This window comes from Balaenoptera borealis (genome assembly GCF_965194805.1).
Source record: "Balaenoptera borealis genome assembly, chromosome: 1".
NCBI classification, from domain to species: Eukaryota; Metazoa; Chordata; class Mammalia; order Artiodactyla; family Balaenopteridae; genus Balaenoptera; species Balaenoptera borealis.
Window position 1 is genome coordinate 162154768 of NC_138860.1, and position 24674 is coordinate 162179441.

Here is a 24674-nt window from a genome sequence, read left to right on the forward strand (position 1 = left end):
TTTCCTTGGAGGATAAGAAGGGAAGAACATCTTCCCTCTAGTGGGCAGATACTGGGCCCCTCTTCCTTAAAGGGCTGACTGAGCCCATCATACAGATGGAGGAGGCCCAGAGATGTGACAACGGTCCAAAGTTGTGCTGTCTTTTGCCTGGACCAAACCTCCAAGATCTCAAAGACCCTGTCTGTGGACAAGGAAGGGTCTTCCTTCCTGAGGGGCAGAGCCATTGTTGCTTATAGGAAGTAGAGCTTTTGTAGGTGGAACTGACCTCCTGCTGGGAGGATGGGGCTGGGTTTCCCCTGCTCTTACACTCAAAAAGTCTCTAGATTCAAAGCCCTTTTCACAAGTTCTATACACACCCATATTTGCTTGCTTTTCATCTCTCTCCTTCATAAGGGCAGGATGGTCTGTGAATGTTTAGCTCACATGTCTTCCCCAGCACTTGGAACAGAGCAAGGCTGGCTCTTAGAAATGCCACATAAAGTTTGTTGAATGACAAATGAATGAATCCAGAAAGTAAAGCTCTGACATTCCTGCTATACTACAGAATCCTCAGCTGCAGAGACCTCACCTGCAGCCATGTCCTCACCATGACGTTTTTTTTCCTTCCTCTTCCCAACCCTGGACTCATTCTTTCTCTTGACAGATCATACTATCTATCCAGTACAGACCCACTGTGCTGGGATGAACAGTGCTGGCAGGCTTTAAACCACTGGGTGGTCTAGGAAGTCTTCCCTGAGGAGGGGATCTACCTATAGATGGAGTGCTCCCTAAATGTTTCTTGCTTTAATACACTAACTAGAATATAAACTTCATGAGGGAGAGAGGGACTTCCTCTGCCTTGTCCATCATGGTATCCCCCAGCACCTTTATCCGGTGTTGACAGAGAGTGAGCCCATTTCTTTGAATGAATATATAAATACTAATATTTCTTCATTCATTTAATCAAATCAATGCTTTTCAATGGGAGTGTCTGTGTGCTTTTAGTAATTTCCATTTTTGGTCATCACAGTGATGATGAGGGTGGTTCCTGGCATTTATGGAAGAAGAGATGCTGTCTCTATTATATCTTGAAATGCACGGCGACAGTGCCACATGGAGTAGACTTGTCCCATGTACCACATGACTTTCAAATGACCTGCCAGATCCTCATGCAGATGAAAATTCTTTTCATAACTATCAGAGCTTAGACCCTGACTCCCTTTTACATGGGAACAGAACATATTTTGTGCCCTTAAATATCAACTAAATTTCCAGGAACACCACTACCTTGTAAATAGAAAGATGATTGTATTTTGTTTTATTGAAGCTTTCCCCAAATTTGTTCATCTTTCCAGAGAATCCCATCACCCACGGGCACTACTGCATTAGTAGCTGTCGTGTTCCCAATGATTCTACCTTTAGGTCCCAGTATTCTAAAAACTTCAGAACGTCTTCTCCGTTATTTGGGCCCAGTCATTTACATAGCGGAGCACCTGTTATGTAACTATAATTTATTTTATGTCATCTTTATTTTACAGTTAGGCAAGACATCGATTATAAACATGATGCGTGCCGGTGGGTAACTTTATCCCTCGGTTCTAGTCCCGGAGGGGCGGGTGATTTACTCTCTACCCACTCGTAGGGAAAGCGGCCCTTGGGTTCGGCGGAGGCCCCAGCGGAGCGGTCCTCCGCGCGCCAGGGGTCGCTGTGGCGCCGCGCGGCCGTGCCGGGACGCTCTCGCGTGGCCGCCCCGCCTCGGGCCCCCGGGCCGAGTGGGCGGGCACGACTGCGCCCAGGTCGCGAGGCGCCCTTCGACCAGCAGCGCCCGGGGCGGGCGGGTATAAATGGAGCGGTGGCTCCCCCGGCCGCCTCTCTCCGCCCCGGGTCGCCGCAGCCTCCGCCGCTTTCGGGCCTAGTAGCCTGAAGAAAAAAAAAAAGAGAAAAAGATAAAAAAAACCCGAAAACGCTTTAAAATCTTAAAAAAAAAAAGAAAGAAAGAAAGAAAAAAAAAAAAGAGCGAATCCTCCTCGGAGAACCCGCGGGGAAGTCACTTTTGCACGCTTCCGGCCTGCCCGACGCCGCCGCCGCCGCCGCACCTGGGCGTCCGTCGGTCCCCGTCCGTCGGTCCGGTGGTGAGCCGCTCGCGCGCCCGCGTCCACGCGCCTCCGCCCGCCGCCCGGCCGCGCCGCGTGGCAACCCCGCGCCCGCCGCCCTCGCCCCCCGCGCGCCGGCCTCCGCGCTCCACGTGTCCGCGCTGCCCTTCGCCGGCTCGGCGTGGGAGGCGGCTGCGCGCTCCGGCCGCCCGGGGATTGCCGAGTCGGCACCGACAAATATTTGGTTTCCCTCTTCCCCGGGCTGCTGTAATCTTAAACCGCCGGGAGCCCGAGGCCTATATTTATAGAGAAACGCACGTTCCGGAGGCCGCCGTGGGCACCACTGGGTTGCCTCGGGAAGAATTTTTGTAATTTGGAGGACAGTCCGCGTTTTCATTGTTTCCATTTTTTTGAAATTGGGAGCTTCCAGACCAGGACAGCTGAAAATTAACAAACTCCCAGGGAGGGAGGGCCATATTGTTTTTGAGAGCCTTTTGTCTGCGGTTGGGCAGTCTCGTCCGAGTCGTCCCCGCACTCCTCTCCGGCCTTCGGAGCCGACTCCAGCTTCTCTGAGCTCCGCTGCCACCTGTGGGCCGCGGCTCGGAGCGGAGCCCCCTTTGTCCTGTGTGGCCCCCCCCTAAGAAGTCCTCCTGGCGGGGCTCGGGGTGCTGGGGGCTGGGGAGATGAACGCTGCGGCCAGCAGCTACCCCATGGCCTCCCTGTACGTGGGTGACCTGCACTCGGACGTCACCGAGGCCATGCTGTACGAAAAGTTCAGTCCTGCGGGGCCTGTGCTGTCCATCCGGGTGTGCCGCGACATGATCACCCGCCGCTCCCTGGGTTATGCCTACGTCAACTTCCAGCAGCCGGCTGACGGTGAGTACAAGCGGTGGCCACACGTCCGTGGGCTTTCTGGGGACCCTAAGATTCCTTCTCCGGGCAGGTCCCCACCCCCGTGGAGGGAGCATCGCGACAGCACGTTGCCGCAGAAGCCCTAGTCGGGGACGGGCCATGGGGGTTGAGAACGCGGGATCCTGGCATCAGAGGACCGGAGTTTCAGTCTTGCTTCCACAACACTTGCTAACCGGGTGACCTTGGGCTGATGGGTGCTGGTGGGGTTGGAGCCCAAGGAGGCTGTAAAACGGGACCAGAAGGAAGTCGCTGTCATTCTGTATGTGGGCGGTTTGCTCTGTGAGCTTTACCTGGTCAGTGGCCAGGGGTTCGGGCCCCTCACAGGCCTGCGGAAAAGGCAGGATGATTGAAACACAATTCCTTCAAAAATTTTACTAGGCAAAGCTGTTGCCCCCTCACCTAACTGTACCCTGGGCTAAGAGTCTTTGACTTTGTGCTGATAAAGGGGCTTTTCCGGGCAGGTAGGAAGCAGGGGAGCAATGTTGTGTGTTGAACTTGAGCAGGCACTTGTGTTAACACCACCAGAGTGTGTGTCGTGCTGGGCCAGCTCCCTCGTCTGCGTGTTTGCCACTGGGGCGGAGGAGTTCTTTCTCTGGACAAGCCCTGGGCTGTGGAGCGTGGTACGCAGGTAGTCTGGGGAAGCGCCTCTTGGAAATCCGCTAGGCTGGTGGGGATTATCGCCTCACCTGTGCACAGTGCTTTATACTTGTCAAAACCCTTTTACTTCATCCCATCTGAAGAAAATAGGACTTCTGAGGGAGAAAAGCAGCTGCAAAAGGTGGGAGGCTAAGCTGGGACTGTGGGTGCAGTGCTCTGCCAGCCCTGACTGGGGCCATAGCCTGGAGCGTGGAGAGGTATGCTGCAGGCCTGGCCCGAGTGAGGCCAGAAGAAACCTAATCAGGGGCTGCACGTGACTGCAGAATAAAAGGGAACAACTGTAGAGACCATTACTGGGAGAAACAAGCCATTCTGTGGCCAAGGATCTCCGGGTCCCTATTTTTGTCGCCACTTTGTTCAGTGTCCGTGAAGCACAGAGAATGTCACTTGCCCAGGATGCAGCTGAGACCAGAGAATTGGACTTATTGAGAGACACAAGGTACTGCTACTGTCAGTTCAGTGTACTCTGAGTTGTGTCTGGCCACAGGGCACAAAGAAGGTAGCTGAGTGTGGCCTTTTTCGGGGGGAGTAGTGGGCACATTGGCTGTTGTCTGCCTCCTTGACTCTTCTGAGCAAAAGTCCTGTCACTTAGAGATAGTAGCAGAAGCCATTGGTTAGTGTGTCTGCCAACACATACCTCTGCAGGACCTCTCCCTGCTATAAATAAGTGCAGCCAGATTTGTCAGACTAAGCCGAGTTGCCTTGTGCAGCCCTCTCTGGAAATAGACAGGAGCTGTGTTGAAATGGGCTCCTTCGTTGCTAATTCACGCAACACAGTTAGGGGTCCCAGGCTGTGGATCACAGAGTCGTCACAAACGAGCCCTTCTTTCTGTCCCGGACTTGCACTGACTTGGATCTGCCGTCCCCCCTTTCCCTGATCTCCTCCCCTCTCATGCTGAACCAGCCCACCTGAGGAAAGTGGGAAAGATGGTTGGAAATAGGGAAAAGAAGATACCTTGCTGGCTGACCGGACAGCTGAGCCTGTGGAGGGGCAGAGTTAGGGATTGTGTTCCTGTTGTAAGTGAGATGGTGCCTTGAGGCAGGAGAAACCCCCTCTACCCCCATCCCTTCGTGGAGGAGGAGATTCTGGGAGATGTCAGTGCATAAGTCAGGGGAAGTGGGTCTGGGTCCTTGTTACTACCAGTAAAGAGAAGTGTTCTGCTGACAGGTGAGGGTTATTTTGGCCTCTGGTTCTTTAAATGGTCTCCATGGTGTATGCATGGATTTGGTTGGGAAGCTAAGGAAGCATCCCCAAGCACTGGGTTGAGAACTGTGTTGGGCACCAAGGCATTTGAAAGTCCTGGAATTCCGTAGAATGCAGATGAAGGCTTCTAGATAGCCTAGAAACTACTAGGTACAGGGCCTGCCTCCACTGTCAACTTAGGCAGAAAGGGGTTGCAGTTTCATCCTTGTCCTGATACAAAGAACATTTCCATATGTGGCCATCATTTTGATGATTGAGGCTTTTTTGTCTGAATCAATTTCTGTTCGCAGAAATTGAAAATATAAGAAACTGGGCTGAATTTGGAGATAGCACATTTTCCCCAATCGAACGCTCACAGGTTTTTTTAGTCATTTGTCTCATAGACAGGTTGTAAACTAAGTGACAGCTAGTTGATAACGCTGATGCAATACCTTACTGAAAAATAATCAGAAAGTCTGCCATTAGTTTCTTAGTCAGTAGTTAGCTATACCGTTTAGCCATCCTGAACATAAGTTTGTCCATTTTATAAGAGGGATCATTTCACCTCTTCCACCTCCATCCTGGTGGGTAGTAGGCTGCAAAGTCGTTTATAAATGATAAAGCTTAGTCAAATGTGAGGTGTTATTTGATCCTGGTGCTATAAACCCATTTAGATTTTCTTGCGTAACCTCCTTACCCCAGAGGGGTTGAGACTTCTACCATGAAGGAGGACGATTAGCTAGAACTTAGCCCCAGTAGCACTGCAGGCTAGAGGAGTCTGATGTCCTTTAATTTTGATAGAGTTGCATTTCATCAGAGTGCTTACCTTGAAAGTTCTGGAGTTATCTGTTCCTGGGATGGTGGCAGGTAACATTCTATATCCTTGACTGAAATATGTTTCTCTCTTGCAGCTGAGCGGGCCTTGGATACCATGAACTTTGATGTGATTAAGGGAAAGCCAATCCGTATCATGTGGTCTCAGAGGGATCCCTCTTTGAGAAAATCTGGCGTGGGAAATGTCTTCATCAAGAACCTGGACAAATCTATAGATAACAAGGCACTTTATGATACTTTTTCTGCTTTTGGAAACATTCTGTCCTGCAAGGTAAACACTGATTAAATGATTTCAGCAGAATAGTTACAGAATCATGAGAACAAATACCAAATGAGGAATTGCTTGGAATTAGGCGACCGGGTATGATAATTTTCAAAATGCTGGAAATGGCTCTGAAGTCTAAAAGTTCACTGCAGCAAATCTCGATGCCACAGCCCAGCATAAACCAGCAGGCGCTTTCGTGTCTTTGTTTATTCTTCCCTCTGCCTGAAATATCCTTCCTGTTTTCTAGTTTTGGAAGGCATCAAAAGGTTTCTCCTGGGGAGTGGGGGGGGCTGGCAAGTACCAGAGCAATGCCTCTGGTCTCCAGGAAGCTGTACTTAGTCATTTTAGAAGCATGAATTCACCCTCTTCCTTCTCCACACACCTGTTTATGTGGAGCATTTTGTACAACTTGTGTGGTGGTGGTTTACATGTCTGACTCCACACTAGACTGAAATTCTGTTGTGGGCTTGGAAAATGGTTCATCATTCTGTAGCCCTGTGGTTTTGCACCCAGATCTTAATATATTTTAAATGGAGTAAGAAAACATTTGGAATAGAAGCAGCATAATGGTGGCTACCATTTGTAAATGGAACATCATTGGGTACCTGCTGTAGTCTCCTGCCTTTTGAAAATGGATGGGCTACAGGCCTCTCAGACCCAGGAGCCCACACGGCTCTCGAGTCTCTGCAGCTGGGTAGTGGCGCTGAAGTGGCCCGCCTTGTCTTTGACAGGTGGTGTGTGATGAGAACGGCTCTAAGGGTTATGCCTTTGTCCACTTCGAGACCCAGGAGGCTGCCGACAAGGCCATCGAGAAGATGAATGGCATGCTCCTCAATGACCGCAAAGTGTGAGTGTCCCAGTCCGGAGCAACAGCCGTCGCATGAGCCAGCCGTGGCCCCACCTCGGTATTAACTGGCACACACAAGGCGGCTACTGGTTCTCGGCCCAAGTGTGGCCTGCTCCTACCTCTCCACTCCAGGGCTGGTGAGTCTCCCTGCCCGAGCCGTGGCAGCCCTTTTGACTCGCCAAGGTGGGCTTTCTGCCCAAGCCATGGCTGGCCTGCCGCCTCTCCCTTAAAAGCATCCGTCTGTGGGTTTTGTGAGCGTCGGCAACAGGGGCTGGCTGGAAGGCAGCTCTTAAGCCCACTCTGAGCAGGGGTCTTGGCCAGCGGCAGAGTGGAGAGGGCCCTGGACTGACCAGGAGCTGTGTACTAGCCATGTGACCTTGGCCTTCTGTGATTCAGGTCTGTCCGTGGGGTCACTCGCTAGGGGTTGATGCAAATTGTCCCCTCCACTTGGCTAATTTATGACTCGGTGGCCTTCAAATACAAGGCTGGCTCCACAGCAATAATTAATTTGGTTACAGTGAAAAGTTTTGTCCCATAGAAGACTGTTCATAATAGACCTGGTTGCTGTGGTGTGGTTATTTCAGAATGGAGAGATGGGGATCTTAGTTAAGCCATGCAGGGAGAGAAGGGACAATAAATCTTGGTTATGACAAGCAAAAGTCATTTCTGTCCTTTTGTTGTGTTACTGAACAGACCAGGGGATGGCTTGCGTTAATGATGTGCATGTGCCCAGTGGTCTTCTAAAGGTATCACTGAAAAGAAGCCTAAAGAATTTTCATTTATGGATACCTTTCCCTATTAAGTGTAAACAGCACCAAAACAAATAAAGTAAAAAAAGCAAAGGCTACCTCTTAGTTCACTCCAACAATCTCACTCCTAGGATTAACCACTGTTAACAGTTTGGTTTGTATCCTTCCAGACCTTTTCTATGCATTTACATAGATGCACAGAAATGAACGTTTTAAAAACATGGTCATCAGGTTTCTTCACGAAGGCAGTGTGATGTGGTAGGAGGAGCCCTGGCCTGAGCCAGGAGCCCTGGGGCTGGTCCTTGTAGGACAGTCCTGCCTCTTTCTCTTTCTGCTGGGGAGTTGGGACGTCTCTGAGCTTGCTCTCTTGGTGGTTGGATGGGAACTCGTGTGTTTTAACCTCTCCTTTCAGCCTTTAATCTGCATTCCTTCGGGCCCCTGGAAATCATGTTTTGTTCCTCTGAGTGATCACAGTTTTTCACGGTTTCTTTTTAGGTTTGTGGGCAGATTCAAGTCTCGAAAAGAGCGGGAAGCTGAGCTTGGAGCCAAAGCTAAGGAATTCACCAATGTTTATATCAAAAACTTTGGGGAAGAGGTGGATGATGAGAGTCTGAAAGAGCTATTCAGCCAGTTTGGTAAGTCAGGGTCCTTTGCCCCATGTGTCCCCTTTCACAGTCCACCAGACCTGGAATTCATCTATTTTTACTTACCAGATGAGTCCACCTAGACCCAGAAGTAAAATGCCTTGTATGACAAAGGCCACAGGGTAGATAGGAATAGACTCCAGGCCTCGGCTCTTGGCTTCATCCTACTTTGTCCCATCCCCAAGGTCATCTCAGCAGCTTGGTCAGAAGTAGAAGGCCAGGCATGGTGCCTCTTGTTTAGAGTCCATCTGGGCTCAGCAGGAGGTTGCTTCAAGTGGGCTCCTAGAGGAGAAGCCTTCTCTCCTTGAGCTGTGATAGAGATGCTGTTACTAATAGTTCTGTCTTTGGTAATAGGTAAGACTCTAAGTGTCAAGGTGATGAGAGATCCCAGTGGGAAATCCAAAGGCTTTGGCTTTGTGAGTTACGAAAAACACGAGGATGCCAATAAGGTGAGAGCACCATGAGGGCCGGGGAGGATTTGTAGGGAGTGGCCCTAGTGTGTGGGCAGGGCCTTGCCAGCACATAGTAGAGCGGAGCTGTAATTGTCTTAGTACCTAGTAGTGATGCCTGGTCACTGAGCTCTGGAATTGTCTTCCCGAGGGATCTCACAGAACTGTTTTCAAAGCACTTGGCATGTGCCCATCACCTCAGCTCTTCAGCCCTGTAGGTTGAAAGAGTAGGGCAGGCGTTTGTTCCCATTCATAGGTGAGGGAACCAAGGGACCCGAGTTGCTGATCTGATAAAAGAACAGTAGCCACTTCCAGGAGAAGCATTGTGCTAGGCCCTCAACATGTATCACTCAGTACCCTGAAAGAACCTAAGAAATTTAGTGACAGCCAGATTATCAACCTCGGCTCATGTCTACCATGCTTGTATTTATACAGCTGTACAGTCTTTTCACTGAATTATCTGGACCAGTGACCCATTTAAATATTAACCCCATTTTACTGATGAGGAAGTTTGGATTGGCTTAGCTGACTTCAGAGTGAAATTAATTTTTAGCCCTGTAGGGAAGATTTTTCTCTCAGAATATTTGGTGGGACTTAACAGACCTCCAGAGCAAGGTCCCTGCCTCTGCATCTTGATTTAAAGTCATGTATTTCCTCTTCAGGCCGTGGAGGAGATGAATGGAAAAGAAATCAGCGGGAAAGTCATTTTTGTCGGCCGTGCACAGAAGAAAGTGGAACGGCAGGCCGAGTTAAAGCGAAAATTTGAACAGCTGAAACAGGAGAGAATTAGTCGGTATCAGGTAAGAGGTGGTCTCAACCCAGCCTACCAGCAGGGGATGTACCACAAGATGTTGGCAAAAGCATCCTTAGTTTGGCAGGCTTTCTCTTTGGGGACCATGAGTCTCCTCTTCTCATTTCTCTCAAGATCATCAGGTTTAACAGGATGTACCTACCAGATAACAGCAGCGGTTCTGGAACAAGGATGAAGATAATTTATTCATTTAGGGACTCTATGCTGGAAGCCTCATCCTGTTGTTCTTAGTCATACGCGTTCTGTTTACTTAAATGATACCACTTTGTTTGGAACGGTGTAAGGAGAGCCCTGCTAGGTCAGTGGTCAGCCAGACCAGCTGTGAGAAAGGCTGGGACTGTATCGATGGTCCTGTCAGAGTCTTCGGCAGTAGATTCTCAGCTTTGAGCCTGCATCAGAATCCCCTGCAGGGCTTGTGAAAACAGATTGCTGGGTCCCACAGCTTTTGATTCATTAGGTGTGGGTTCTGGCCTGAGAATTTACATTTCTGACAAGTACCCAGAGATACTGCTACTGCATGTCTGGGGCCCATATTTTGAGAACCACTGTCTTAGGAAATGTGTGAGGTATAGAAGTGCAATTAACAGATCTTTCTGCTTCAGGGGGTGAACCTCTACATTAAGAACTTGGATGACACCATTGATGATGAGAAGTTAAGGAAAGAGTTTTCTCCTTTTGGATCAATCACCAGTGCTAAGGTATTTTATACTGAGATGTGGGGATTGAAAGCAAAAGTTGTAAACTTGCAGAGGTTTATTGCATTTGTTTCATTGAAGGAATAGGATCTAAATTTTGTTCATTTCTGAGAGTAGCTACCACATTCATCTAGCAAATTCCTCCTGACATTCGGTTACCCATCTGAGTATATGCTCTGGAGAATGACATTTCGTTAGGTTAACATTGCACTGTCTCCCAAGTACTGGGATGTGGAGATGCATCTGACTCAGTCCCTCCCTGCCAGCCCCGCAAGCGCACCTGAATCTTTCCCATTCTTTGCTGCTTTGTGCTGGTGTGGGGACAGATGGTGCCACAGCATGAGCAGAGGAAATCCAGACGGGTTGTCTTCCATTTGTCTTGAGGCCTGTCTCTACAACTCTGCCACACTTCTTCCTTGAACGAAGGTGTTTGAGGATTTTGGAGCTGGGGTTGGGGACTTCCATCTGGTGTCCTAAAGAAGGAGAGGGGAGTGGAAAGTTTGTTTTCCCGTGTTTTGCAATGTGCATCATCTGCTTGATTTTCTTTGATAATCATAGCAACTGAGTTAGCTGGGGGAGTAAGTACAAACCCCCTTGTGAAGATAAGGAATTGAGTCCTTGAGCAAGAGAATGGTGGTTAGGTGAGGATGTTGTACTGTGTGTCCTTAGTGCTTTGGGTGTGTGGTGGGAACTGATGGCATCGGAAAGGAAAGTTCTGGGGTGTAGCCTGATGCAGACTCTGTGCCTGCTCCACAGAGGTGCAGCAGATGCCACAGAGTCCTTCAGGGGATGAGAAAGGAGGCCAGCGGGCCGGTAAAGACTTGGTGACCCTGCCCTGGCCCTTAGCTTGTCACTCACAACCCAGGAGCATTGTCAGTGGTCGCAGGGCGTTGGCCAGAAGCCACCTCCAGGAATTTCCTCAGTTCCTCACCCCCTCCCTCCTATCACCCCCGTGACGGGCCTCCAGCAGCGCAAGGAATGATAGTCTCTCCTAGCGGACCAGCACAGGAGTCAAGATGGCATTTGCAAGAAGAGAGCAAAAGAACTGTATCTTGAAGTTCCCCGGCACCATGCCCAAGATCAAGGTGTCACATTACTTTCACACACCTTACTGGTCCACCTCGTTGGTAGACAGGTGTTGGGTTGATACACATCTTTACTCCCATGTCCTCCACTTTAGGAGGCTCACCAGGCGGTGAGCTAAGACATGAGTGAAATGTAGAGATTACAGAGCGAGACTAGAATCCAGCTGCTTGTCTCCCGGCTGGTTGTAGTTCTGCTGTGTTTATTCCCATTGAATTAATGGTGGCAGTCATTGATTTTATGACTCCTGCCCACATGTGGTATTTCAAAAGCGTGTCCTAACCTTGCTAAGAGCTTACTAAGTTTTGTTCACCAAGGTCTTGGGCAGATGAGTTTTACAAATAAATTGCTTGATGCTAATGTCCAGATCTGTGTGAGTTCCCAGAGATAGCTGTGCTTCTAGGTATGAGGAAACATCTTTGGGTTCCTGGTTCAACCATTAGCCATATCACAGTATTTGGGAACTTTAGAGTCACCTGGGGATCTGAAAAGGAAAATGCTTAGTTTCTCCCTTTAGAGTTTGTGATTCAGTTGGTGACTCAGTTGGTCTGGGGTCCATCGTGGGACTGGACTGTGAAGCCCTGACCTAGACCTGGTAACTCTTGCAGTGGAACCCAGGTTTTAACACACAGACATCTTTGTCCTAAGTGGCTGGTCTCATTTTGTAGGTGATGCTGGAGGATGGGAGAAGCAAAGGGTTTGGCTTTGTCTGCTTCTCATCCCCTGAAGAGGCAACCAAAGCAGTCACGGAGATGAACGGACGCATCGTGGGCTCCAAGCCACTGTATGTCGCCCTGGCCCAGAGAAAGGAAGAGAGAAAGGCTCACCTGACCAACCAGTATATGCAGCGGGTGGCCGGGATGAGAGCGCTCCCCGCCAATGCCATCTTAAATCAGTTCCAGCCTGCAGCTGGGGGCTACTTTGTGCCAGCAGTTCCACAGGTGGGTCTGCAGTATGCTCATGTCTCCTTGGAACCTGCCTGCTGACAGCTGCTCCTATAGTCCGCAGTGGTTGGGGAGAGGGATTTTTGGATATTGGAGTTCTAGAATGTCACAGTAAAGATCCTTCAAATAAAACAAGGAAGGACTTAACTCGTGGTTTTGCACACACAGTGGCAGGGGTAGAGTAAAAGAGTCCCTGTTAACTGGCTGTCCCTCCCCCAAGCTCCTGAGTAGACAGCGCCTCTGTCCTGAATAATTAGCCTAGGGCCTGGTAGTGAGATGAGGTGAGATGAGATACTTCTCTAGTGTGGCTTCAGGTCCTTAAATAAAAGGGCTTGGCTGCTCTTTCTTACAGGCTCAGGGAAGACCTCCATATTACACACCTAACCAGTTAGCACAGATGAGGCCTAATCCACGCTGGCAGCAAGGTGGGAGACCTCAAGGTAGGTGGTGGGGAACAGTGATTTGATCACCCAGGATGTACCTGTCCTGGGCTCCCCTGCCTCCCCTCCCTGCCCCCTCTGAGGCACAGCCTAGGTTCGGTTGTGTCGTTCATCAGTGATGTGCATTTTTTGTCTCTTCACCAGGCTTCCAAGGAATGCCAAGTGCTATACGCCAGTCTGGGCCTCGTCCAGCTCTTCGCCATCTGGCTCCAACTGGTAATGCTCCGGCCTCTCGTGGCCTCCCTACTACCGCTCAGAGAGTCGGTGAGCAAACTGGCCTTAACGTGTGGCCCGGGGAGGAGGGAGTCAGGACCACTAGGCTCTGCGCAGGGTTGGTCAGTTCGTTGGGCTCACCGTGTTGTCCGGTCCTGGTTCTGTACTCTTAGCTGTGTGCTTAGGTGGGTACTTAAGGAGCAGGGAAACAATATGAGTTCTGAGTGTTGGTTCCTTTTAAGTTTCTTTGCCTCATCGGTGAGTCATGTGAACAAGGTTAATTGTAGAAATTTGTTAGCTGAATGACGACAGAGGCAGCCTGTTCCTTGGGTGGGGTTGGGAGATTCAAGGGACTTTTTTGCAGATTATGTCCTGAGTTCCAAGAGGTGGCAAGAGTTGTATGTTTTCTGTTGGCTCTTCCTCAAAAGTAGCGGTAGCGGCCCCATGTGTGATGTGTGCTGTATGAACATGCTTTGGAATTGCTCCTTCCGTGGGACGTGGCCAGTTGGACATCTGCTGCCAACACTGATGTGCATTTGCTGGTCTGTTGTAGGGTCTGAGTGCCCGGACCGCTTGGCTATGGACTTTGGTGGGGCTGGTGCCGCCCAGCAAGGGCTGACTGACAGCTGCCAGTCTGGAGGTGGTATTGGATGCACACAGAATGGGGAAAGATGGGATTTGACGGGTCTTTGCCCAGACCGAAGGGCTTTAATTTTACTTGTCCTTTTCCTAAGGTGTTCCCACAGCTGTGCAGAACCTAGCGCCTCGTGCCGCTGTTGCTGCCGCCGCTCCTCGGGCTGTTGCACCTTACAAATACGCCTCCAGTGTCCGCAGCCCTCACCCCGCCATCCAGCCCCTGCAGGTGAGGTCCACCAAACAGAGCCCTAGAAGGGTTCCCCCCGCTTCCACATGATTCAAAAGCTGCCTTGCTTGGATTCCCTCAACAGGTATTAAATGCCTGCTCTGTGTCAGGGAGCTGTGTCCCATGTGGTGACCCTGCCCTTGGGTGATGCTCTAGTGGGAGAGAAGGGGCTTGCAAGTGTTCTTCTGATAACGGTTGACTCAGCAATGCCCCAGAGGAGGCAGCTGTGCTTCCTGCTCTCCTCCTCACCACGTGCATGGGCTCTCTCAGCTCTTTGAGCTTCCATTTCACTTTCACATCCAGTGGTCGAGTTGATCCTTAGCTGCTTTTGCAGGTGACTGGGTGGGAAAGAACATCTTAGATGAAAGGTTCATCTTCAGAGGTATTAGGTTGGGTGGAGGAATTGGACCTGGATCTCAGGGTCTCTAAGCTGGAGCTGCTGTCTCTAGAGTTGTGCCTCTCAGGCAGGCCAAGCAGCTAGCTTGTGGCAGAACTCTGCAGTCTGCTTGGAGGAGCTGTGCCGGCCCTTGCTTCCTCCTGCCTCTGTGCTCTAAGTTGGAAATTTCCCAGAACTTGGCACTGTGAGAAATATTTTTGCCTATAAGGCCCTACTTTTAGGACTGTGACTGGTATTGACATTGTGTGTTGATGGTCCTCAAGCATTTAATACAATAAAAACGTACGGTTCAGTAGAAGTGATACAGGATGTAATTATAAGCATTTTCCTATTCATGTTCTTCGACCCAGTCTCTACTGGGAATTCACCCTAAAAGAAAACTAACTTTCTAAAGGGCTACACATACAAATGTTCACAGTACCTTATTTATTAACAAGGCTTCGATGTCTTGGGCAGCCTTGGGTAAATTATGATCATTGTAGCCTTGAGTAAAGTAAAATCATTTGGTAAATGATTGTGTAGCATTGTAGGTTTTTCTTAGTCATTTCCCTTCTCTTCGAATAGCATGTGGCATTTTAACTGTGATTGTTTGTGTTTTTTGCTCACACCACTCTGTTCCTCTCCCTCAATCCCCAAGACTGCAGTCAGTTCCCTGACAGCAAAGACAACTACCTCCTTCTCCTCTTTAACTCAGTAGACTCGAGTGGTTGGGCACATGACCACTGTCACTGTACTTACCCGAGTGCTAACCTGCCGCCTCTCCTGGTTCCCAGGCACCCCAGCCTGCAGTCCACGTGCAGGGGCAGGAGCCGCTGACCGCCTCCATGCTGGCCGCAGCACCGCCCCAGGAACAGAAACAGATGCTGGGTGAGTGACCCACGTGCTTGCAGAAGAGGGGGCCAGAGCTGCTGCTGACCTGGACACCAGCGTCCGTTCTCTACTGGGATGCCACTGGGTTTTTCACAGAATACCTTCCCACAGGTGAACGTTTGTTCCCGCTCATCCAGACGATGCACTCAAACCTGGCTGGGAAGATTACGGGGATGCTGCTGGAGATTGACAACTCGGAGCTGCTGCACATGCTGGAGTCCCCCGAGTCTCTCCGCTCCAAGGTGAGCAGGCTACCAGACCCCCGCGGCTTTCACTCACTCGGCTCAGGGGGACAGGGGGTGGCCTTGGACACCCAGGGGAGGCAGAGAGAAGGGTCTGCTGCCCCGTGACCTCTTCGTGCCTCGCCTGTGACCTGAGGGCTGCTGGCGCGTGGGTATCTGGGAAGGCGGTCAGCACCAGGAGAGGCCACCGCTGGGCCCAGGTGCCAGTGAGGGGCGGAGGGGCTCTCCTCAGATGTCACTGACCACCTGGAGTTTCTCACAGGTGGATGAAGCTGTGGCGGTCCTACAGGCTCATCATGCCAAGAAAGAAGCTGCCCAGAAGGTGGGCGCTGTTGCTGCTGCTACCTCTTAGACAAGGACGAACCGTATGTTTGGCTATTTTTATTTTCTGCAATGGTTATGACTCTTGAATATCTCCCTGAAAGATCAGTGGCAATGTATATGTAGAGCTATGTTTCTGTCCCTTAACCTGATAACTTGGGCATGCTGTCACCTGGGTTTTCTCTGTCACCTGGATGAGTTAATATGGAGAAAAGAGAGTCCTGGTGGTAGATTAGAAGACACAAACAAGAGTTTTCTTCATAAAGAGCACCTGGTTAGATCTTTCTCCAGAATCACCTTTTCGTCTCGAATAATGGTGGGTATATGAGGTGTCGTCATAATCCCATCCCACAGCCTCACTTCCATGAGCATCTCCCTAGTTCGGCTTGAGGTTGTGAGGTCAGTTGTGTGGCATCCGCAGTTTAGCTCTGGAAACACAGCGGGCAGAGGCCTTGGTGTCAGAGTGAGAGAGACAGACACACCTGGCTAACAGTTACAAGGTGTGTTCCCATCAACTTCTGCATTTGGGGGCCAGGGCCTCTGTCTGCAGGGACTTGGGGCAGTGAAGCTTAACTAGGACCTCTGACGAGGACTGGTGGTTGCCTCCAGATGGAGAAGAGAGGACCAAATGAACATGGGCAGAGGCAAGGGAAAAGAGCACATGGTAAGGGCCAGAGCTCGTGTGCTGGTAGGGCTTGACTTGGCATAGTCATAGCTCCTTGTCAAGGGGCTGAGCCCTGTCATTTGGAGTTTAAGCAAGGATGGCCAGGAAGGGTCAAGGGTGGGGCTTTACATACAAGTAGCCTCGAAGGCACTGGTTCTTAACCAGGGGTGCCTTCTCAGAGGACATTTGCCAATATCTGGAGACATTTTTGGTTGTCAAAACTGGGAATATTACTGGTATCTAGTTGGGTAGAGGCCAGGGATGCTGCTAAGTGTCCTGAAATACACCTGACAGCCCCCACAGAATTATCTGGGCCAAAATGTCAGTGGGCACCAAGGCTGAGACCCTGCTCTGTAGTTACTTATATCAGAGATTTCCGTGAGTCTCTGAGGTTTTTTTGATTATTTATAGTGTCGGTGCTTTTCTTTTCAGGATTCAAAAGCCAAATAAACCCTCATGGAATTCAGCTCAAGGTTTGAAGACGTCCTAGCTTGTCCTATGGACCTCAACACCAAGAACCACAAATTGCAAATTTAATAGGTCATTTTGTATCAAAAGGTCAATTATGAAGCACCTAGAATTTTTCAATTAAAAGAATATATTCTCTGGGTTCTGATATGGCCCAAACAGTGTTAACTTTTGTTTTTCTATTGTGAGTTTTGATTTTTTCCCCCCAGAAACTGGTTTTATTTGATGTACCCAAGTCTTAAGTTTCTCAATAAAGAAAAAATCTCCATAAAACTGCCTCTGTTTTTCTCTGACCACAGTTTTCTATATAAATTCCAGTTTTCACTGCAAGTAATTTTTGGATGTAAATAGGGTCAATTGAAGTTCTGTATAGCTTATCATCCTTTCCTGATGGTTATAAGCAGATTATTTTGGATTAGCAAGGAGTGCAGAACTGTCCCATTGTGTTCTACTGTGGGAGGACCTTTATATTGGGAACAGAAGTCTAGTACAGTCGCAGCAGACCTTGGGTCTGGCACAGGAAAATCGGGTAAAGGGTGGCGTTGGCGTGCTTTCCAAGGACACATGGTGAGACACGCAGAACCTATCTTGCCTCTCCCTTCTTGGACTGTGTTGCTCGGGGGTTTGCCAGTCCCGTCTTATCTCCTACTCTCAGTTTATCCTGCAAGCAGGTCCACTTGCTCAGATTCTGCAACTGGCAGTGGGAAGAGTTTCCAGAGATCCAAGTGGCTGAAGGCCTAAGTGTTCTGTGGATCCTTCAGTCCTTGAAGCGACCTTAACCTGGTCAGGGTCAACTACTCTACTTGCCCTCCCTGTCCTGCAGCAACACTTTTTTTTTCCCTTCTTCCTTGAAACTTGGCAGGCTGTCCTTCCTCAGGGCATTAGCCAGGCGGTCCCTTTCCCTGGAATGTTCCCTGGTTCGTGCCTCTTGGCAGGTTCCCCCTTTTTCTCAAGGTATGCTTTCACCTTAAATAACTGATGTAAAGGCCCAATCTAAAGTGGGTTCCCCTGTTTTCTAATGTCTGTGGTTAATGTGAGTATGTGTGTTTCTTCTATTAACGTCAGACTGTCCCTCCAAACCTCGCTTCCTGGGACCTGAGCGGTGTAGGAGCCTGAGCGCCAGCCGCCGAGGGGGCGGGGCTGTAGGCGGGGCCCAGGTAACGGCTTCCGGCGGAAGAGCCGAGGAGCAAGATGGCTGCCACCAAAGGGGTGTTCAACTTGGGTGAGCTGGCGTGGGGGTGAGGCGGGGCTCGGACTGAGTCCAAGTCGGGGGCCGAGTGGACTGGGTGCAGACTCGGGGCCCCAGGCGGCGTGTGGCAGCCCGGGCCGGGGTCTCTTGTGGGGGACTACCCCTCAGCTTGTGAGCAGCACCTGCGACCTAATGGCTTTGCTGGCCCTAGCTCTGCCCAGAGCCCTTTCCCCTCTGACCCTGGACCCTGGGAGGTAGTGAGATCTGTTTTTGCGACCTCAGACCGCATCCCAAACTGTCATGCTCATTCATTCCCTAAATTCTGCAGCCCTGCCCCCTTAGGTAAAGGAACTCCAAGAATAGTTGGGAAATTACGGAAATAGCCTCGCGATGCGGGTTGGTGAACTCTATGATGCTACTGTATGGCAGTGTTAACAAGAGGCGGGTTGGGGGTTTTGGGAAATGACCACTCCATCCAGAGAGGTAAGAGCAAGCTTCCTGGAGGCACAGGGGCCAGAGATTTGAAAGATTAGGAGTTAAGCAGGCAGCAAAGCTGGAAGAGGCTGTTGCTTGAATGGAGAGCAGCGAGAGTGAAAGCCCAGAGGGGTGAAGCAGTCTAGCACTTGGGGCAAGTAGTTTGCATTGGGGAAGCAAGGAGAGAAGAGGCTAGAGAGGTGGGCAGGGCTCAAGTTCTGAAAGTCTTACATGCCATGCCAATAAGAATTTGGATTCTGTCCTGTGGTCATTGGTGAACTTTTGGAGACTATTTGGCAGGACAGTGATGTAATCGGATTTGCCCTTTCTTGGAATCATTCTAGTGGCTGTGTAGAGGAGAGAGAGAAACTGGAAGCAGTCAGCCCATTTAGGAAGCTGTCAAAATAACCAGGGGCTCGATGTAGGTCTGAAGAGGGATGGTGAGAGGAGTGTACCTCACAAGTCATTTGTATACCCAAAAGACTGTAGGGACCCCTCCTTGCCCTCCCTGTGGCTGTCTTGCTGACAGAGTGTTGCAGCAGCCGTACCAAGAGTGTGGAGGACATCGGTTCAGAAAGCACTTGGTGTCTTTGCAGGTGGGCTGGCAGAGGAGATGGATGACAAAGTTCTTCGTGCTGCTTTTATTCCTTTTGGAGACATCACAGATATTCAGATTCCACTGGATTATGAAACAGGTGTTTATTCAGTGTCTCTCATATTCAGCTGCCTAATGCCAGGAAAAGAACTTGAGGAGACATTTTAAGTCATGAACATTCTGCATATGGTTGGTATGTATTGAAGTTCAGGAGGATATCTCTCTAGGTCAGTGTGACTGTGATCTTGGTGATGGAATGTTCTGAGGACAGCAAGGCCAGGATGGTGGTGTGGTTATGGGCTGAAATTTACAGAGATTGGCAATTTGTTGGATTTGAGGAAAGGCTTTCTCTACCTTGGAATCATTTGGGGGCTTTGATTTCTGATCATTTAATATATAAACCATATAGTAAGAACCAGTGGCGGGGGGTGTGTGTGGGATGAATTGGGAGATTGGGATTGACATGTATACACTAATATGTATAAAATGGATAACTAATAAGAACCTGCTGTATAAAAAAATAAAATTCAAAAAAAAAAAAAAAAGAACCAGTAGGAAGATAGTCTTAGAAAAATCTTAAAAGGTCTGGGTGTTGTATCACCCCACCATGCCTGTTGACCAGACCTCCCTTCTTGGCAGCTATGCTTTTATTTTTGTTTTTATTTTTTTTAATTTAATTTATTTATTTTTGGCTGCATTGGGTCTTCGTTGCTGCACGCAGGCTTTCTCTAGTTGTGGCGAGCGGGGGCTACTCTTCGTTGCAGTGCACACGCTTCTAATTGCAGTGGCTTCTCTTGTTGCAGAGCACGGGCTCTAGGCGTGCGGGCTCAGTAGTTGTGGCTCGTGGGCTCCAGAGCGCAGGCTCAATAGTTGTGGTGCATGGGCTTAGTTGTTCCGCAACATGTGGGATCTTCCCGGACCAGGGCTTGAACCCGTGTCCCCTGCACTGGCAGGCGGATTCTTAACCACTGAGCCACCAGGAAAGCCCGGCAGCTATGCTTTTAAATAGCAGAGGACAGAGGGCAAGCTTAGCCTCGGTAGGGGAGCCTTGGCCTCTGCTCACCTGGGTGAGTTTTCCCTCAGTTGGTGTCACAGTTATATGCACGTTTCTATTTGATCCTTGGCTGTTATTTTCTAAGATAGGAGTTTTAGACCCAGCCCCGCCACTAACTTTGTGCGACACTTAAACTCTCTGAGCCTCCATTGCTTCAATGCTTAAATGAAAGGATAAGATTGGCTTTTTGGTCCTTCTACCTCTGAGTTCTATAAATTAGTAACTCCTATTGCTCTTGCTCTCCACCAACTAAATTAACTTTTTCCTGAGGCCAAGCACTGTGCTTTAATAGTCACCTAACCCGGTAGTGAAGTCAGTGCTCTGTATGCAGTTGATGCTCAATTGGAATGAGTAATTGACAGATTGACAACTTTTTCTACTTTCTGTAAGTCTTGTAAACAAAGATTCCCAAAATGCTTGGAAAGTAACTTAAATCTTCCATTCTGTAGTGGTAGAATTGAATACTACAAAATTTAAAAACTTAGTTCACTATTTAGTATGTTTATTTAAAACACACAAAATGACTTTAATATTTCTGGAAGCATTGTTGAATAAACCAAGAAAAATCTAAAAATTAGATTTTCGCTTTTTGAATGGCATCTGGATATGACACGTTTCCTCCTATTGCCCACATATTAACTACCCATTTCTGCTATTATAGAAAAGCACCAAGGATTTGCTTTTGTTGAATCTGAGTTGGCAGAGGTAAGAAATTTTCCCTGGTTAGTATTAGACTAGTGTTGCTGTTGTCATTGGTTACAAAAGGTGCCACTCTCCATTTGAGCGGATGTAGTAATTTTCTGGGGCTGCCATACAAATTACTACAAACTTTGTGGCCTAAAAAAACAGAAATTTATCCTCATAACTTGGAGGCTAGAAGTCTGAAATCCAGGTGTTGGCAGGGCCGCGTCCCTCTGAGGAATCTTTCCTTGACTCTTCCTAGCAATCCTTGGCATTTTTTTGGCTTATAACTGCATCACTTCAGTCTCTGCCCCCGTCTTCACATGGTCTTTTCCACTGCGTGTATCTCTCTGTCTTCTCTTCTTATAAGGACACTAGTCATTGGAGTTATGGCCCACCCTAATTCATTATGACCTCATCTTAACTAATTTCATCTGCAAAGACTATTTCTAAACAGGGTCACATCCTGAGGTTTGGGTAGACCTGAAATTTGGGGGGACACTATTCAACCCCCTATAGTGGCTTGGTGGTGACAGTTGCCAAGAGACAGGAAGTTCTGGTTGAAGGAAGACCCACAAGCCCTGGTTCAAAGTTCCCTTCATGTAGTCAGAATGTGAAAGACAGGCCCTGCAGAGCCCTGAGCCTTCTGGCCTGGCACTGCTGTTTCCTATTTCCTGTGTGTATTCTGTCTCCATAACCTGAGCACCTATCTTTACACCACCAGCTCCAACAATCAGTTAGTACATGCTCTTTGTTAAATACATACAATCTAGGCCGTAGGAAGGGAAGTAGCATCTTTTTTTCCAAAGCTTGTGGTACTGAGTTTTTATTTGCGTGCTAACTACAAAAAGAGTTGAACTACACACGTCAACTTTTTCCTTGTATTCTTTTGGCAGGATGCCGAAGCAACTATCAAAAACATGGTATGGCTGAGAATCTTGCTTTTCACTGAAGCTGTTTTTTGGTGCTACATGGGACCCTGATGCACATACTGTGTTTCCAGTTTCCACAGTTTCAAAGTTATAGAGGAAGCAGAAGTTGCCGTTATTTGAAAGTATTCACTAGGAACTGGCTGCTTATAAAATTAATTCTTATTCAGAAATCCTCCCCATTTAACATTTGTATAAATGTCAACCATCTTATTGGCCAATCTCTCCCTGACATTTTTATATCTATGTCAGGAGTCAGCAAACTAAGTCTATGGGCCAAGTCCATTCTGCAGGCTGTTTTTTATATGGCCTATTAGCTAAATGGTTTTTATACTTTTAAAGGGTTATGAAAAAAAAAAAAAAAGAAGAAGAAGAACACGCAGCAGAGACTGTATGTATCCCACAACACCTAAAATATTTACTATCTAGCCCTCTATAGAAAGTTTGCCAACCTGTAGGCTAGGGCAATATACTGCAAATAGAGTGTAACTTGATTGCAAGGTGAAATGGTGAATCTTGTATAAGAGGCAGGGTCTCATGAAGTGTATGGAAGGGATTGTGGAAAACTTCTGTAGTTGGCTCTAGTCAAAAATGTGAGGCTTTCTTGAGCCATTGAATAGTGATGCTCTCATAAAGTTAAACCAATTGACAACTGAGAAAGAGAAAACCTACAGAAGGATTATGACAGGTTGGGCACTTCAGAAGAAAATGATTTGAATTCCTGTTGCTGAATTACCACAAATTTGGTGGCTTAAAAACAACACTAATGTGTTATCTTGCAGTTCTGGAGGTCAAAAGTCCAAAGTGAGTCTCACTTTGGAGCTAAAATGAAGATTTCAGCAGAGTTGTGTTCCTTCTGGGGGCTCTAGGGGAGAATGTTTCTTTGCCTTTTTCTCAGCTTCTAAAGAATGGCTATATTCCTTGACTCTTGGCCCCTTCTATCTTCAAGCTGGCAATGGCAGGGTGAGTTTTTTTCACAGCGCATCACTCTGAAACAAAGTCCTCTGTCTCCCCCTTCACATTTAGAGGATCCTTGTGATTACGCTGGGCCCATCTGAATAATCCAGGATAATATCCTTATTTTAAAGTCAGCTGACTAGCAACCTTAATTCCTTTTTGCCACGTAATATCACATATTCATAGGTTCTGGGGAGTCGGTGGACATCTTTGTTTGTTTAATATTTATTTATTTACTTAGGCTGCACTGGGTCTTAGTTGCGGCACGCGGGATCTTCATTGCGACATGTTTAGTTGCAGCATGTGGGATCTTTAGTTGCGGCATGCGGACTTCTTAGTTGCGGCATGCATGTGGGATCTGGTTCCCTGACCAGGGGTCAAAGCCAGGCCCCCTGCATTGGGAGAGCAGAGTCTTACCCACTGGACCACCAGGGAAGTCCCTAGGTGGACATCTTTGGGCAGGCCATTAGTTTGCCTGCCATAAAACCCTTAAATGCTTTTGCCCTTGTTAAAAATCTTTATGATCACTCTTCATGACTAAATGTGAAATAAGGATGTTATTTCATGCTATCATTCAATTTTTTCTTAATCGCTAGAAATAAAATTAGTACTTTATTTGTCTGTTTCTAAGAACAAAGACATAGCTATAATTGTAACCTAAATCTTTAAATTAAGGAATCCTTTTTTCTTTCTTTTTTTAGTTTTCATGAAAAGGCCCCAAACAAACCTTTTTTTTTTTTTTTTAAGTATTTTATAAATTTACTTATTTATTTTTGGCTGCATTGGGTCTTCGTTGTTGCACGCTGGCCCTCTCTAGTTGTGGCGAGCGGGGGCTGCTCTTCGCTGCGGTGCGCGGGCTTCTCATTGCGGTAGCCTCTCTTGTTGTGGAGCACAGGCTCTAGACACGTGGGCTTCAGTAGTTGTGGCTCGCGGGCTCAGTAGTTGTGGCTCGCAGGCTCAGCAGTTGTGGCGCACGGGCCTAGTTGCTCCACAGCATGTGGGATCTTCCCGACCAGGGCTCGAACCCGTGTCCCCTGCTTTGACAGGCGGATTCCTAACCACTGCACCACGAGGGAAGTCCCACAAACCTTTTTTAAAAAGCTGTCTACTTACCTTTTCCTGGTATCAGTTATTCTTGGATTTTGAAATATTCTTAAACATTATTCCATGTTACCATGTTCTCTGTCATTATTTCATCAAACGTGCCCTCAACAGTCAGCAATACTATCTTTTTCCAGTTCAGTACTGCTCTTGTCTTTTTAAGGTGGACTCAGGTACTTGGTAACTGCGTTTACCCTTTTAATTTCAGAGTCCTGAGCTCAGATCCAAAGATTATGCCAACACAGACCTTTCTGTTGTTGGTGGTGAAATAAAGGAAGTGTGTGGTGGCTCAGGGGCTTTCTGTGGTGAGCTTTGTGCTTAGCTGGCCATTGGGGGTTGCAGGCTCCCAACTTAGGACTAATCATGAGCAAGTCTCAGGCTTCTTAGAAGTAACTGGAAGGCTGCCAGGTCTTCTTTCAACCTAACAAGGTTTAAGCAGCTGAGTTGTATTGCACTCTTTTCAGAATGAATCTGAAATGTTTGGGTGGACAATCCATGTCAGTTTGGCCAAACCAGTGAGAATTAAGGAAGGCTTGTCCAGACCAGGTAAGTGGCGGCAACCACAGATACCCCATCACGTCCTCAACTGTGGTCTCTGTTGCATTTTTATCCCTGTCTTACTTCCTGCTGTGGGGTAATGTGCACATGAGTAGAGTGGTGTAGAGTAGAGAAGAGAATGCAGCACCTCCAAGGAAATAAAGAGTTTGAGATTCTCAGAAAGCTAGAGGCCTTGTCCCCATGAAAGTCTTGCTTTGGGACATAGATATAGACTGTGCCCTTCCAGCCTTGACAAGGGCTGGGACTTCCCTTTTGACACGGCTGAGTCCTTCCTCCTTATTCTCACCCACCTCTGCTAAGAGCTGGACTTGAAGGCCTGACATTCCCCAGTGACAGCTTTCATTGCCCTGGGGAGCTCCTAAGACGTAACTTCTTTTCTGTGGCCTGTGAGAGCCACGTCGTGTGTCCACGTAGTGAGTCCACGTTCTGCGTCCACGTAGTGCTGACCCAAGCAGCAAAGAATTGGACGTGGCTCATGAGCAGTTGGCTGATAGCTTGAGTTTCTTAACATCTG

The 24674-nt window shown here is 48.4% G+C and overlaps 1 protein-coding gene across 10 annotated transcripts; it reads left to right on the forward strand.

Annotated features, from left to right (window-relative positions):
• Window positions 1-2755: 2755 nt before the first annotated feature.
• PABPC4 (poly(A) binding protein cytoplasmic 4) lies at window positions 2756-16895 on the forward strand (the record flags this gene model as incomplete). 10 transcript variants are annotated; one of them, XM_082388053.1, is made up of 16 exons in its annotated part: window positions 2756-2948; window positions 5736-5929; window positions 6655-6770; window positions 8015-8154; window positions 8518-8612; window positions 9275-9412; window positions 10026-10121; window positions 11870-12142; window positions 12498-12585; window positions 12730-12849; window positions 13352-13438; window positions 13533-13660; window positions 14831-14924; window positions 15039-15169; window positions 15432-15534; window positions 16587-16895. In XM_082388053.1, 15 exons carry the CDS (start codon window positions 2756-2758, stop codon window positions 15519-15521), a joined length of 1983 nt encoding a protein of 660 aa, XP_082244179.1. In that variant the 3' UTR covers window positions 15522-15534; window positions 16587-16895. The 10 variants fall into 10 exon arrangements, with proteins under 10 accessions (XP_082244179.1, XP_082244182.1, XP_082244181.1 ...); XM_082388056.1 differs by having other exon boundaries at window positions 12730-12801; XM_082388055.1 differs by having other exon boundaries at window positions 12498-12570.
• Between the last annotated feature and the right edge of the window lie 7779 nt (window positions 16896-24674).